At 49.2% G+C, this 15,883-nt stretch overlaps 1 protein-coding gene across 42 annotated transcripts in view; it reads left to right on the forward strand.

Annotated features, from left to right (window-relative positions):
- AHNAK (AHNAK nucleoprotein) overlaps positions 1 to 9,321 on the forward strand; it is a 39,146-nt gene extending 29,825 nt beyond the window's left edge. For 14 of the 42 annotated variants that reach the window (XM_049713330.1, XM_049713327.1, XM_049713356.1 and 11 more), the window contains one exon: positions 852 to 9,321. In XM_049713330.1, the coding sequence (XP_049569287.1) occupies positions 852 to 8,485 (7,634 nt within the window). In that variant the 3' untranslated portion in view covers positions 8,486 to 9,321. Of the gene's footprint in view, positions 1 to 58 lie in introns of all 42 variants that reach the window. The other 28 variants (XM_049713369.1, XM_049713334.1, XM_049713335.1 and 25 more) reach the window with 13 other exon arrangements.
- The last annotated feature ends 6,562 nt before the right edge of the window (positions 9,322 to 15,883 follow it).

Below are 15,883 nucleotides of genomic sequence, written 5' to 3' on the forward strand. Positions count from 1 at the left end.
CATTGATGTCCCTGATGTGGATGTTCAAGGCCCAGACTGGCACATGAAGATGCCTAAGATGAAAATGCCCAAGTTCAGCATGCCTGGCTTCAAAGGAGAAGGCCCAGAAGTGGATGTGAACCTGCCCAAAGCTGACATTGATGTGTCAGGACCCAAGGTGGACATTGAAGGCCCTGATGTTAATATTGAAGGACCAGAGGGAAAGTTGAAAGGTCCTAAGTTCAAGATGCCAGAGATGAACATCAAAGCCCCCAAGATCTCCATGCCTGACTTTGATTTGCACCTGAAAGGTCCTAAGGTGAAAGGAGATGTGGATGTTTCTGTGCCTAAAGTGGAAGGTGACCTCAAGGGCCCCGAAGTTGACGTCAAAGGCCCCAAAGTGGACATTGATGTCCCTGATGTGGATGTTCAAGGCCCAGACTGGCACATGAAGATGCCTAAGATGAAAATGCCCAAGTTCAGCATGCCTGGCTTCAAAGGAGAAGGCCCAGAAGTGGATGTGAACCTGCCCAAAGCTGACATTGATGTGTCAGGACCCAAGGTGGACATTGAAGGCCCTGATGTTAATATTGAAGGACCAGAGGGAAAGTTGAAAGGTCCTAAGTTCAAGATGCCAGAGATGAACATCAAAGCCCCCAAGATCTCCATGCCTGACATTGATTTTAATCTGAAGGGCCCCAAAGTGAAGGGTGATGTGGATGTGTCTTTACCAAAAGTGGAAGGTGAGCTTAAAGTTCCTGAAGTTGACATGAAAGGCCCCAATGTGGACATTGATGCTCCAGATGTGGACGTTCATGGCCCAGACTGGCACCTGAAGATGCCCAAGATAAAAATGCCCAAGATCAGCATGCCTGGCTTCAGAGGAGAGGGCCCAGAAGTGGATGTGAACCTGCCCAAGGCTGACATAGACGTCTCAGGACCCAAGGTGGACATTGATGCCCCAAATGTGAATATTGAAGGTCCAGATGCGAAACTGAAGGGTCCCAAGTTCAAGATGCCAGAGATGAATATCAAAACTCCTAAGATATCAATGCCAGATTTGGACCTTGATCTTAAAGGCCCTAAAATGAAAGGAGAGGTGGATATTTCACTTCCAAATGTAGAAGGTGATTTGAAAGGGCCTTCTCTTGACATCAAAGGCCCGAAGATAGATGTAGATGCACCAGATATTGATATTCATGGCCCAGAAGGCAAATTAAAAGGTCCAAAGCTGAAGATGCCTGATGTGCATGTAAACATGCCCAAGATCTCCATGCCAGAAATTGACCTGAATTTGAAAGGCTCAAAACTTAAGGGAGATGTTGATGTTTCTGGACCCAAATTGGAAGGTGACATTAAAGCTCCCAAGTTAGATGTAAAGGGCCCAGAAGTGGACATTTCTGGTCCTAAGCTCAATATTGAAGGCAAGTCAAAGAAATCTCGTTTTAAGCTTCCCAAATTTAATTTTTCAGGCTCCAAAGTTCAGACACCTGAGGTAGATGTCAAAGTCAAAAAGCCAGATATTGACGTAACAGGTCCAAAAGTTGACATTAATGCTCCCGATATTGAGGTCCAAGGAAAAGTGAAAGGATCCAAGTTCAAAATGCCTTTCTTGAGTATTTCGTCTCCTAAAGTGTCTATGCCTGATGTGGAGTTAAACCTGAAAGGTCCTAAAGTCAAAGGAGACTTAGATGTTGCAGGTCCTAATTTAGAAGGTGATTTTAAAGGACCCAAAGTGGACATTAAGGCACCAGAAGTTCATCTTGATGCACCTGATGTGGATGTTCATGGTCCAGACTGGAATTTGAAAATGCCCAAGATGAAAATGCCCAAGTTCAGTGTGCCCGGCTTAAAAGCAGAAGGGCCAGATATGGCTGTGGATCTGCCAAAAGGAGACATCAACATAGAGGGTCCCAGAATGGACATTGAGGGCCCAGAAATCAATGTGGAAGGTCTAGAGGGAGGCTTAAAAGGTCCCAAATTCAAGATGCCTGATATGAATATCAAAGCTCCCAAGGTCTCCATGCCTGATGTGGACTTACACTTGAAAGGCCCCAAAGTCAAAGGGGATGTGGATGTGTCGGTGCCCAAGATAGAAGGTGAAATGAACGTGCCAGGTGTGGACATCAGAGGGCCCAAAGTGGACGTTGATGTCCCAGATGTGGATGTTCAAGGCCCCGACTGGCACCTGAAGATGCCCAAGGTGAAAATGCCCAAGTTCAGCATGCCTGGCTTCAAAGGAGAGGGCCCCGAAGTGGATGTGAACCTGCCCAAAGCTGACATTGGTATTTCTGGCCCCAAAGTGGACATTGATGCCCCAGATGTGAATATTGAAGGTCCAGATGCGAAACTGAAGGGCCCCAAATTCAAGATGCCAGAGATGAACATCAAAGCTCCCAAAATGTCCATGCCTGACCTTGACTTTAACCTGAAGGGCCCCAAACTAAAGGGTGATGTGGATGTGTCTTTGCCAAAAGTGGAAGGTGACCTCAAGGCCCCTGAGGTGGACATCAAGGGCCCCAAAGTGGACATTGAAACTCCTGATATTAACATTGAAGGCCCAGAGGGGAAATTGAAGGGGCCCAAATTCAAGATGCCAGAGATGCACCTGAAGGCGCCCAAGATCTCCATGCCTAACATTGACTTAAACCTGAAGGGGCCCAAGGTGAAGGGTGATATAGATGTTACCCTTCCCAAGACTGAAGGAGATCTGAAAGGCCCTGAGATCGACATCAAAAGTCCCAAAGTGGATATTGATGCTCCAGATGTGGATGTTCAAGGCCCAGACTGGCACCTGAAGATGCCCAAGATAAAAATGCCCAAGATCAGCATGCCCGGCTTCAAAGGAGAGGGGCCTGAAGTGGATGTGAACCTGCCCAAGACCAACATTGACATGTCAGGACCCAAGGTGGACATTGAAGGCCCTGATGTTAACATTGAAGGACCTGAGGGAAAGTTGAAAGGTCCTAAGTTCAAGATGCCAGAGATGAACATCAAAGCCCCCAAGATCTCCATGCCTGACTTTGATTTGCACCTGAAAGGTCCTAAGGTGAAGGGAGATGTGGATGTTTCTGTGCCTAAGGTGGAAGGTGACCTAAAGGCCCCTGAAGTTGACATCAGAGGTCCCAAAGTGGACATTGATGCTCCAGATGTGGACGTTCATGGCCCAGACTGGCACCTGAAGATGCCCAAGATAAAAATGCCCAAGATCAGCATGCCTGGCTTCAAGGGAGAGGGGCCTGAAGTGGATGTGAACCTGCCCAAGGCCGACATTGATGTCTCAGGACCCAAGGTGGACATAGACACTCCTGACATTGATGTTCATGGTCCAGAAGGGAAACTGAAGGGCCCCAAGTTTAAAATGCCTGACCTGCACCTCAAGGCACCCAAGATCTCCATGCCTAACGTTGACCTGAATCTGGAGGGCCCCAACGTAAAGGGTGATGTGGGTGTTACTCTGCCCAAAGTTGAAGGTGACCTCAAGAGCCCTGAAGTTGACGTCAGAGGTCCCAAAGTGGACATCGATGTCCCAGATGTGGATGTGCATGGCCCAGACTGGCACCTGAAGATGCCTAAGGTGAAAATGCCCAAGATCAGCATGCCTGGCTTCAAAGGAGAGGGCCCAGAAGTGGATGTGAACCTGCCTAAAGCTGACATTGATGTGTCAGGACCCAAGGTTGACATTGATGTTCCAGACGTGAATACAGAAGGTCCAGATGCAAAACTGAAGGGCCCCAAGTTCAAGATGCCAGAGGTGAACATCAAAGCCCCTAAGATCTCCATGCCTGGCATTGACTTAAACCTGAAAGGACCCAAAGTAAAGGGAGATGTGGATGTTTCTCTGCCTAAGGTGGAAGGTGACCTCAAGGGCCCCGAAGTTGACGTCAAGGGCCCCAGAGTGGACATTGATGTTCCAGATGTGGACGTTCATGGCCCAGACTGGCATCTGAAGATGCCTAAGGTGAAAATGCCCAAGTTCAGCATGCCTGGTTTCAAAGGAGAGGGCCCTGAAGTGGATGTGAACCTGCCTAAGGCTGACATTGACGTCTCAGGACCCAAGGTGGACGTTGATGTTCCAGATGTAAATATTGAAGGTCCAGATGCAAAACTGAAGGGCCCTAAATTCAAGATGCCAGAGATGAACATAAAAGCCCCTAAAATCTCCATGCCTGACCTTGACTTTAACCTGAAGGGCCCCAAAATGAAGGGTGATGTTGATATCTCTCTGCCCAAAGTTGAGGGTGATCTCAAGTCCCCTGAGGTGGACATCAAGAGCCCCAAACTGGACACTGACACTCCTGATATCAATATTGAAGGTCCAGATGGAAAACTGAAGGGGCCTAAATTTAAGATGCCAGAGATGAACATTAAAGCCCCCAAGATCTCCATGCCTGACTTTGACTTAAGTCTGAAAGGGCCAAAGGTAAAGGGGGATGTGGACTTTTCACTGCCTAAGGTAGAAGGTGATCTGAAAGGGCCAGAGGTGGACATTGAAGGTCCTGAAGGGAAACTCAAAGGACCCAAATTTAAGATGCCTGATGTCCATTTTAAAACCCCACAAATCTCCATGAGTGACATTGATTTGAACTTGAAAGGACCTAAGATAAAAGGAGATTTGGACACTTCCATCCCTAAACTGGAAGGAGATCTGAAAGGCCCCAAAATAGATGTTAAAGGCCCTACGCTGGACATAGACACTCCTGATTTTGACATTAATGGTCCAGACGGGAAACTGAAGGGCCCCAAGTTTAAAATGCCTGACCTGCATCTCAAGGCGCCCAGGATCGGTGTGCCTGGCTTCAAAGGAGAGGGCCCCGAAGTGGATGTGACCCTGCCCAAGGCTGACATTGACGTCTCAGGACCCAAGGTGGACATTGATGTTCCAGATGTGGATATTGAAGGTCCAGATGCGAAACTGAAGGGCCCCAAGTTCAAGATGCCAGAGGTGAACATCAAAGCCCCTAAGATCCCCATGCCTGGCATTGACTTAAACCTGAAAGGACCCAAAGTAAAGGGAGATGTGGATGTTTCTCTGCCTAAGATGGAAGGTGACCTCAAGGGCCCCGAAGTTGATGTCAAGGGCCCCAAAGTGGACATTGATGTTCCAGATGTGGACGTTCATGGCCCAGACTGGCACCTGAAGATGCCTAAGGTGAAAATGCCCAAGTTCAGCATGCCTGGCTTCAAAGGAGAGGGCCCTGAAGTGGATGTGAACCTGCCTAAGGCTGACATTGACGTTTCAGGACCCAAGGTGGACATTGATGTTCCAGATGTGGATATTGAAGGTCCAGATGCGAAACTGAAAGGCCCCAAGTTCAAGATGCCGGAGATGAACATCAAAGCTCCCAAAATCTCCGTGCCTGATGTCGACCTGGATTTGAAAGGATCCACAGGCAAAGGAGATTTCGATGTGTCTGTCCCTAAGATTGAAGGGACTTTCAAAGGCCCCAAAGTAGACCTTAAAGGTCCAGGTCTGGATCTTGAAGGCCCTGATGCCAAACTCAGTGGCCCATATTTGAAGATGCCCTCACTGGATATATCTGCCCCTAAAGTAACTGCGCCTGATACTGATTTGCATCTCAAGGCACCCAAAATTGGAGTTTCTGGTCCCAAATTAGAAGGCGGTGAACTGGACCTCAAGGGACCCAAAGTTGATTTCGAAGCTCCAAGCTTAGATGTACACGTGGAGAGCCCAGATATTAACACTGAGGGGCCAGATGTGAAAATTCCCAAATTTAAGAAGCCCAAGTTTGGGTTTGGGGCCAAAAGCCCCAAAGCTGACTTCAAATCACCTTCCCTCGATGTGACAGTTCCTGAGGCAGAGCTGAATGTTGAGGCTCCTGAAATTGGTGTTGGTGGCAAGGGCAAGAAGAGTAAGTTTAAAATACCTAAAATTCACATGAGTGGTCCTAAAATTAAGGCCAAAAAACAAGGATTTGATGTGAATGCTCCTGGGGGTGAGATTGATGCCAGCCTCAAGTCTCCTGATGCAGATGTCAACGTTGCAGGGCCGGATGCCTCACTTAAAGTCGACGCGAAATCTCCCAAGACCAAGAAACCTATGTTTGGAAAAATGTACTTTCCAGATGTCGAATTTGACATTAAGTCACCTAAATTTAAAGCGGAAGCTTCCCTCCCTGGCCCCAAAATGGGGGGTGAAATCCAGGCACCTGACCTGGATGTTTCCTCACCAGAGATTAACGTGGAAGGTCCTGACATCAAGCTGAAAGCTCCCAAGTTCAAGGTGCCAGGTGTGGATGTCTCAGGGCCAAAAATAGAGGGCGACTTGAAAGGCCCCAGGGTGCAGGCGAACTTGGATGCATCTGACATCAACATTGAAGGCCCAGATGCTAAAGTCAAAGCACCGTCATTCAGCATTTCTGCCCCTCAAGTCTCCATCCCTGATGTGAATGTTAACTTGAAAGGACCAAAGATAAAGGGTGATGTCCCCAGTGTGGGACTGGAAGGACCAGACGTAGATCTGCAAGGTCCAGAATCGAAAATTAAGTTCCCCAAGTTTTCGATGCCCAAGATCGGCGTCCCTGGTGTGAAGATGGAGGGTGGGGGAGCTGAGGTCCAGCTGCCCTCTCTAGAAGGAGGCTTGAGCGCACCAGATGTTAAGCTTGAAGGGCCCGATGTGTCTCTGAAAGGGCCCAAAATAGACTTGCCTTCAGTGAACCTCTCTGCGCCAAAAGTCTCTGGACCTGACCTTGACCTGAACTCGAAAGGACCAAGTTTGAAGGGAGGCCTGGATGTATCTGTTCCCAGCATGAAGGTGCACGCTCCTGGGCTTGACCTCAGAGGTGTCGGTGGAAAGGTGAAGGTGGAAGGTGATGGTATGAAAGTGCCTGGAACTGATGCCACAGCAATGCTTGATGTCGGTGCGCCAGATGTGACCCTGAAGGGACCAAGCCTGCAGGGAGACCTGGCTGTCTCTGGTGACATCAAGTGTCCTGAAGTATCAGTAGGTGCTCCTGACCTAAGCTTGGAGGCACCTGAAGGTGGTGTCAAACTTCCTAAGATGAAGCTGCCCCAGTTTGGCATCTCCGCTCCAGGGTCCGACTTGGACATCGGCGTCAAGGGGCCACAAGTCGCTGGAGAACTAAAGGGGCCCGGCATAGATTTGAACCTCAGAGGCCTGAACCTGAAAGGGCCTCAGATCTCTGGCCCTCAAATCTCAGCACCAGATGTGGACTTGAATTTGGAAGGACCAAAAGCAAAAGGCAGCCTCGGGGCCAGTGGTGACATGAAAGGCCCCACAGTTGGAGGAGGTCTTCCGGGCATCAGTGTTCAAGGCCTAGAAGGAAACCTCCAGACGCCTGGAATTAAGTCATCCAGATGTGAGGTGGAGCTGCCAGGTGTGAATGTGAAACTCCCAACCGGGCATATTTCTGGTCCTGAAATCAAAGGTGATCTGAAAGGTTCAGGAATAGGTTTCGACGGGGCCCTTCCTGACATTGGCATGAAAGGGCCTTCCTTTAACGTGGCATCTCCTGAGTCAGATTTTGGTGTCAGCTTGAAAGGCCCGAAAATCAAAGGAGGCATGGATGTTTCAGGGGGTGTCAGTGCCCCAGATATCAGCCTGGGTGAGGGGCATGTGAGCGTCAAAGGTTCCGGCGGGGAGTGGAAAGGACCCCAGGTCTCCTCTGCTCTCAACCTGGATGCACCTAAGTTTGCCGGAGGACTTCATTTCTCAGGACCAAAGATAGAAGGAGGTGTCAAAGGAGACCAGATTGGACTTCAGGGTCCTGGGCTGAGTGTGTCTGAGCCTCAAGGTGACTTGGAAAGCGGATCTGGAAAAGTAACATTCCCCAAGATGAAGATCCCCAAGTTCACCTTCTCTGGCCGTGAGCTGGTTGGCAGAGAAGTAGGGGTGGATATTAACTTCCCTAAAGCGGAGGCCACTGTCCAGTCTGGTGCCGGAGAGGCCGAGTGGGAAGAGTCTGATGTAAAACTTAAAAAGTCCAAAATCAAAATGCCCAAGTTCAACTTTTCCAAACCTAAAGGGAAACCTGGTGTCACCGGCTCACCGGAAGCGTCCATTCCAGGGTCCAAAGGTGAGCTGAAGAGCTCCAAGGCCAGCCTAGGCTCTCTGGAAGGAGAGGCAGAAGTCGAAACGTCTTCGCCCAAAGGCAAATTCTCCTTATTCAAAAGCAAGAAGGCACAGCACCGCTCAAATTCCTTCAGTGAAGAAAGGGAGCATTCTGCATCTTTTACCCCTCCGGGAACTTTGGAGTTCGAAGGTGGGGAAGTGTTGCTGGAAGGCGGGAAAGTCAAAGGGAAACATGGGAAGCTGAAATTTGGTACCTTTGGTGGATTGGGGTCAAAGAGCAAAGGTCATTATGAGGTGACTGGGAGTGATGATGAGGCAGGCAAGTTACAGGGGAGTGGAGTGTCCTTGGCCTCTAAGAAGTCCCAACTGACATCTTCTAGCAGTGACAGTGGGACTAAAGTTGGCATCCAGCTTCCCGAGGTGGAGCTGACAGTTTCCACAAAGAAAGAGTAGCAGGCCTCTGTGTGTGTGTACATATATGTATAAAAATACATCAGCCTTGGGTGAGTTTGTATATAAACTCCAAAGAGAAACCCGCCGACAGCCTCAGCAGTAACGCAAACACCTGGCCTCTGGCAGGGGCGAGCGCTGAAAAGACAAGCGCCTATAGGCTCCTCCTGGAGCTTTACAGATAGGTCAAGAGTTCTAAGTTCTTCGTCCAGCCCGTGTGCAAAGTCAACAGTATTTGCCTTAAGATTTCAGGTTTTTGTTTTTGCATTGAACGCTGAGAGCTCCTGTTTACTAAGCAAGCTTTTGTGTTTATTATCCTCATTTTTACTGAACATTGTTAGCGTTGGGGTCATGGAAACCCACTTTTTCATTGTAATGACTTTTGGGGCTTCTGTTAGTCAGGGTGGGGGGTGGAGAAGGCAGTAGAGGGGGGCCAGACCTTCATTTCTCCTGCCGACGGATCTACTCAAACAGGAAACATCCCAAGACGGCTGAGAGGAGCCGCCAGGCAGGGCGTGTGGGTGTTTCTAGAACTCTTTAGCGTTGCTTTTTCTTCCCCAGGGGTGGCGGTCCCAGCCCGTTTGGGGCTCACGATGAGAGGGAATTTAGAGTCTGTTTGCAAATTAGCCAACCCACCGACTCGACACGAGGGCCTTCCATTCTGTGTGTTGTAAGAGAAATGTTTTCTTTGTGATCGCCACGTTCCTGATATTAATGCTGATTTCTTTTAACAAATGTTATCGTGATTAAGGAAATTTCCAGCACTTTAATGGCAAATTAATTGAGAATGTAAGAAAATTGATGCTGTCAAGGGCAAATAAAGCTGTTTATTAACCCGATGTCCTGTGCCTTTTATATTCTGTAATGGGAGGATGAGGCCTAGGGAGGCTGCATACCCAGCCCTGACAGGTCAGACTGGGTCCCCTCAGTGGCGTTGCTAGTTGCATTAGTGGGTGATGGGAGGGATTCTTTGCTTCTCGATTCTCATGGTGAGGCTGGTTGTACCATTGCTGAGATATCAAGAGAGGCTGGGCACGCTGGCAGCCCGAGCCCCAGGACCTGCCCACCAACTCGGCATCCTCAGATAGGAATATACGATTCAGACATGGTTCAGACATGAAGGGAAGAAAAGGCCTGTGGAATGGCAGAAAGGGATCTGACCGTGAGCCACAGGCCTGCCAGCTGTTCCAAACTTGGCTGTAGGTTTGCTGGCTGGCCTCGTTACCTGCCCTTCTGGGCCTCAGTTTCCCCTTCGAAATAAGGGTGCTGATCTCGAATCACATGTCCTTATGCTTCCTTCTAGTCCACGTGAGCGCTAAACTTTATGAAAAATCTCTTCTGACAGAAGTCCCCTCCCCCACCCCCTTTTTTCTGGCCTTCCCTTGAGGCATGCAGGATCTTAGTTCCCCGACCAGGGATCGAACCTGGGTCCCCTGCATTGGGAGCACGGAGCCTTAACCACTGGACCGCCAGGGACGTCCAAAAGTCCCCTTCTGATTTACAGCTCTGTAGACAATACAGAGTGGGGGGACCTTCTAGAAACTGGCTTCTGATGTTGGTCATTGCTGGGCAGAGGGCAGCGCCTTATTAGGCCAAAATGATCGAACCAAGCTCATCCCCCTTGCCATTCCCCAGAGCTGCTTCCTTTCTGCCAGTGGAAGCAGCTCTGTACCTCTCCCATCAGCCCTGGAGTGGAGACACCAGCTCCAACCCCCTCCTGCCCTCTCCAGAGCCAGCTTATCTGCGGGTCTCAGCGCAGAGCAGCGGGATCTCCTGCCCAGCGTGAAATCCACCTGCCCTCGCTTGGATTTCAGACGGGCCCTTGCCAGCTTCATCCACTCCCGCCTCAGCCAGCAGAGCCTGTGTCCCTGGGGGGCTTTGGAGCTCACGGGTGGCTCTTGCTTTTGGAAAGAGATAGGTAGCAAGGGAGGTGCTTGATCCCCTGTGGCTTTTTAAAATATTTTTTAAAAATTTTATTTATGTATTGAAGTATAGTTGATTTACAATGTTGTATTAGTTCAGGAGTATAGCAAAGTGATTCGGTTTTATATAAATAAATAAATAAATATATATAGATATATATTCTTTTCCAGATTCTTTTCCCTTATAAGTTATTACAAAATATTGAATATAGTTCCCTGTGCTATACAGTAGGTCCTTGTTGGTTATCTATTTTATATATAGTAGTGTGTATCTATTAATCCCATACTCCTAATTTATCCCTCCCCCAGCCCCTGTGGCTTTTTAAAAGCTGATTTTGTGAATTGGGCAAGAGTTTCCTCACCCATAAACTAGGGGTAGCATCCACAGGCCCAGAGTCTGTCTGTTCAGGTGTTTGGGTTGTCTGCTGTGCAAGGGCATCGCATTTAAGGGTATAGCATTCGTGTCACGGCCGTATGTTTGTTTATTGAGAGCGTGAGGGTGGGCATGGAGTCCTAGGGAGGTGGGTGTGAGCCGCTGCACACACACTGAAAAGCTAGAGTGTGCACACGCCCACTGGCACACGTGCCTACACGCAGCTGCCTTCCGTCCTAACCAGGTCTGGGCACCCCACAAGTGTGCTGCTTTCAACCACGGCTCAAATCCCAGTTCTCTGTTCTGAAGCTGATGAGTGTGGAGTGGGACAGAGTGTGCAGATGTGTGGTCCTGGCGTCTGGAGGGGGGATAAGTGGGTGACAGTGCGGTGCACTTGTGTACACAGCCAGGGGGATGCCCACTGGGACGCTGGAAAGATCTCCCAGGCAGAACTACCCAGATTGTCCAATAATATGGCAATTAAAAAAAATTTTTTTTAGCTTGAGGAAGGGGTGATGTACACTAGTGTGGCCCTCAGCGTCCATTCATTCAACAAGTATTTTTAGAGCATCACGTGGTTAGATGCTGTCCCTGCCCCCCTGGTCTCAGAATCCTCCTCTGCTGACCTCCACAGACCAAATGATGTGATGGATGTGGGACACTGGAACACTGGAAATACACACGTGTAAGTGACGCTTCTACCAGGGACGATGAGGATGATGGTGATGTTTCCCTGGACTCTCAGGGTGAGAGCTCATTGGCTGGGACAGTCAGGAGTAGTGGGTCAGATGGATCAGGAACATGGCAACGGGCCATTCAAATGTGAGAAACTTCCCAGCTGCCCTCCTCCCACATCAGGCCCAGGCTGGAGGCAGTGACCACAGGACAGGAGCCCTCCCTGCTGCAGTGACTGTTACCACCGGAAGGGGGAACATGGAGGAGGTGCCAGGGGGTGGAGACGCATATGGAGGGCCCATCCCAGTGAGCTTTCCTTCGCTTGTTCTGCCCACCCACTCTCAGTTCCCCCCTTCCTCCGTTCTTCCTGACGCCTTCTCACCGCCTACCTGATGGGGATGGTCCAAGTTATTCCCCAAAGTCCTGCAGGGCCCAGATTCAGGAGGTCTTAATACTCTGAGGTCCCAGTTCCTGCATTTGAGGGCGGGAGTGATCTCAGGAGACCTGGAGGGGGCTGGGCTGGGTCCTTCCTTGGAGTTCCAGCACGGAGCCACAGCAGGGCCTGCAGCCTGACAGTGCACCTTGCTTTAAGCAGTGTGACTGACTGTGGGCGTGGCTAAGGGGACGTTTGGCAAATTCAATTCTTTTTTTTTTTTTACTTTTTTTGGCCACACCCCACGGCATGTGAGATCTTAGTTCCCCGACCAGGGATCGAACCTGAGCCCCGTGCATTGGTAGTGCAGAGTCTTAACCACTGGACCGCCAGGGAAGTCCCCAATTCAATTATGTTGAAATGCACCCCATGCTCACAAAAGGCAGTGTATGTTTTTCACCAGCTCAAACTCATTTCTGTACGTGTCAGGGTCCCTACAGGAAACGTGCGTGAAGACAACTCAGCCACAGAGAATTTAACGGCGGCTGTCCGTGCAGTAGTGGGCCAGGACCAAGCAGCCAACAAGGGGTGGTGAGACCCCCAGGGACAGCGGGAGGCTGGTGCTACCCCTGGGCCTGAAGGGGCCTGGGAAGAGATGGTATTCCTGGAATCTAGCCACGAGGGGCCACAGCATCTGCCAGGACTGCCTGCCATGAGAAGCAGGAAGAAGCTCCCTGACCTTTCCTTCTGCTGGCGCCTTGTGCTGGAGGGCAAGCGAGCCCAGGTCTTTTCTTTTAAAAAAAAAGTTTATTTATTTGGTTGTGCCGGGTCTTAGCTGCGGTAGGCGGGCTCCTTAGTTGTGGCATGTGAACTTAGTTGTGGCACGCATGTTGGCTCTAGTTCCCTGACCAGGGGTCGAACACGGGCCCCCTGCATTCTGAGTCTTACTCGCTGCACCACCGGGGAAGCCCCGAGCCCAGAACTTGCGGGTAGAGGGATCGGCCTTCCGCAGGCACAGAGCAGGGCAGAGAAGCACGGAGAAGGGGTCTCAGGGTGGATGGCGAGACAGAGAACGACCAGGACAATGCCCTCATCCTCATTTTTCTGTTTGGCAAGTGTGACTTTCTATGTATTGAGGTTTCTTAAAATAGCCACGGTTATGTGGGATGTAGCTAAGGTATGATCATAAAGTAATATGACAATTTTTGTTTTAAACAAACACACTTATACTCGGGAGGTGCTACACTTCTGTGAAAATTTTACTGTTAAGAATATTTTTGTCCCCTCTCTTTTGGAACTGCTCTCAACATCACTTGTGCATTTAAAAAAGGAACAATTTCCTTGGGGAAGCACAAATCTTCCTCTCTTGAGGCCTGCAAATGGCCAAAAGGCCTGGAAGATCCTCCAGGGTTCCCAGGACAAAACTCTGAAAAGACCACTAGCCTGGGAGTAAGTGGGATTCGCCATGACCTTGAACAAGTGAAGGCCCCTCTTTGAGCCTCGGTTTACTCATTTGTAACATGGATAAGGCAGGCATTCTCTAAGGCCCTTGCCAGTTCCAATAGTCTATGATCTTTTCAGAAGCAAGGCTGGTTAATTAGGTGGATGGGGCTGTTTGGGGTCAAACACAAGGCATGATTATAATGTAGCGCAACTAATTTTCCCATGTGGCTGGTAAACCAACTCAAATGTTTTGAGCAACAGCACTGTTGAAATACTGCTATGTCTCTAGTGGCCCAAAGCCAAGGCACTGCACCCCCAGGACTTTGCATGTTGCTGGCACGTGCGTCTCATTTCTCAAGTCCCATCTTAGCTCTCTGGCATTGCGTGTTAGCTGTGACGTGAGAGATGCTGCTCAGCTTGTAACTGACGTTCCTGTTTTTTTGACAGTGTATTTATTTATTTTTGTGGTACGTGGGTCTCTCACTGCTGTGGCCTCTCCCGTTGCGCAGCACAGGCTCCGGACGCGCAGGCTCAGCGGCCATGGCTCACGGGCCCAGCCGCTCCGCGGCATGTGGGATCTTCCCGGACCGGGGCAGGAACCCGTGTCCCCTGCATCGGCAGGCGGACTCTCAACCACTGGGCCACCAGGGAAGCCCTACAGTGTATTTATTTTGAATTCAGACCTACAGAGAAGTTGCAGGAATGACACAGTGAATATCCATGTAACTTTCACTTAGATTTCCCAGTTTTACCTTGTTGGTTTTAATCTCTCTCTCTCTCTCTCTCTCTCTCTCTCTCTCTCTCTCTCGATGTTATAATTATCATTATACCTGCTGAATCATTTGAAAGTGAATTGCAAACATCATGACCCTTTACTCCTAAATCCTTCGGCATGTATGGACATTCTCTTATATAACCACAAGATAAGAGCCAAATTCAGGAAACTTAACATTGTTATTATTATCTGACATATGGCCCATATTTAAATTTTACCAATTGCCCCAGTAACTACAATTTCCTTGTAGCAATGTCTTTTTTCCCATTTAGGCTTCAACCACCTGTGATCCCACGTGACCTTTAATTGTCATGGTCTCTTTAGCTTCTTCAGTTTGGAACAGTTCCTTTGCTTTTTGTTGTCATTTGTGACACTGAGATTTTTGAAGTGTACAGGGCCAGTTGTTTTGCAGCAACGTCCCTCGGTGTGGGTTTCTGAGGATATTTCCTCATGCTTGGGTTCAGGTTATGTGTTCTGGGGCAGCGATCCCACAGAAGTGCAGTGGGGTCACTGCTCAGGACCCTCATGCCTTGGAGCCCTTGGTGAAGGAGGAGATCGCCAAGTTTCTCCATTGTAACAGCGCCAAGTCTTTTCCCCCTTTGGAATTAACAAGTAAACCCAAGTTTTCAAGAAAGAAGTCCAAGTTTGGGCAAGTTTATTTTGCAAGCAAAATAGGGCTGAAAGGGCTGGTGGCCTTGAAAGGGTTGGTGGCCTGCATGCCTCGGCCTTGGCGTGCTTTCCGGCTGCTGTTTGGAAACTGGAGTTCTGGCTTTGGGCTTTGCACCACAGAGCAGCTCTCTGTCCGTCCTCATCAGGACAAAGAATTCAGTGCATGAATGCTTGCCACGGGTTGGGAATGCCAGAGCTGTTTACCAGCCTCTGAATCGCCCCGTGGAGTCAGGCATTTGCTAGAGCTTCCCAAGGCTGACTGATGCCAGCAGAGGTGCTGCCGTGAATGGGCCAGAGCAAATGTGTGTGGAACATTCTGCTGAGGCCAGTGGTTTCAATTCCCTTTAAAAATCTCTGTTATTTTCCACCACAAACTTGAGACCTGGCCTTAATGGAAAACCTCCCAGCAGCGGGGCTGAGGATCGGAAAGGGTTAAGAACGAAGAGCTTCTCTCGGGACAGGGACTGGTGGTCCACAAGGTGCCCATCTCTTGAGATCTCATGCTGAGTTCTCACTCGGCCCCTGGCCAGAAGGCTATAGAAAAGTGAGGTTCAGAGAAGTGAAGCAATCCGTCTCCACCCTTAGAGCTGGAAGAGGTGACTCTGTCTAGGTCAATCCAAGCTTACTAATTAAAAAAAAAGCATTTTGGGACTTCTCTGGTGGTCCAGTGGTTAGGACTCCATGCTTCTACTGCAGGGGTTCCATCCTTGGTTGGGGAACTAAGATCCCGCATGTCAGGGTGTGTCCAGAAAAAAAAGAATTTTTTTAAAATTTAAAAAAGCATTTTTCCCCCTTTCCCCTGATGCCATTGCTGTTTCCCTGAGGAACCCGGGAATTTTTTTCTGTGGAGGTTTTAGGAAATGGAAGCTGTCTTTCAAAATTTGTAAGGCCTTGACCTTTTGAGAACTGAAGCAGTTATTAAATACTTATGGGCAAAGCCCGTTTCCTCAAGGAGACTACAAGGGAATAAGTAAGGGAATAATAAGGGAATAATGATGATGATGATAATGATGATGGTAGCTATCAGTTCTGCCACTTCCTAGCTGTGTGATCTTGGGCAAGTTATTGAACCTCTCTGTGCCTCACTTCCCTTATCTATAAAATAGTGATGATACATTACCTCTCTCATAGCAGTTTTGTGAGGAGGATGTAAGTTAACACATACAGTATA

Source organism: Orcinus orca, chromosome 8 (genome assembly GCF_937001465.1).
Source record: "Orcinus orca chromosome 8, mOrcOrc1.1, whole genome shotgun sequence".
Classification (NCBI taxonomy): Eukaryota; Metazoa; Chordata; class Mammalia; order Artiodactyla; family Delphinidae; genus Orcinus; species Orcinus orca.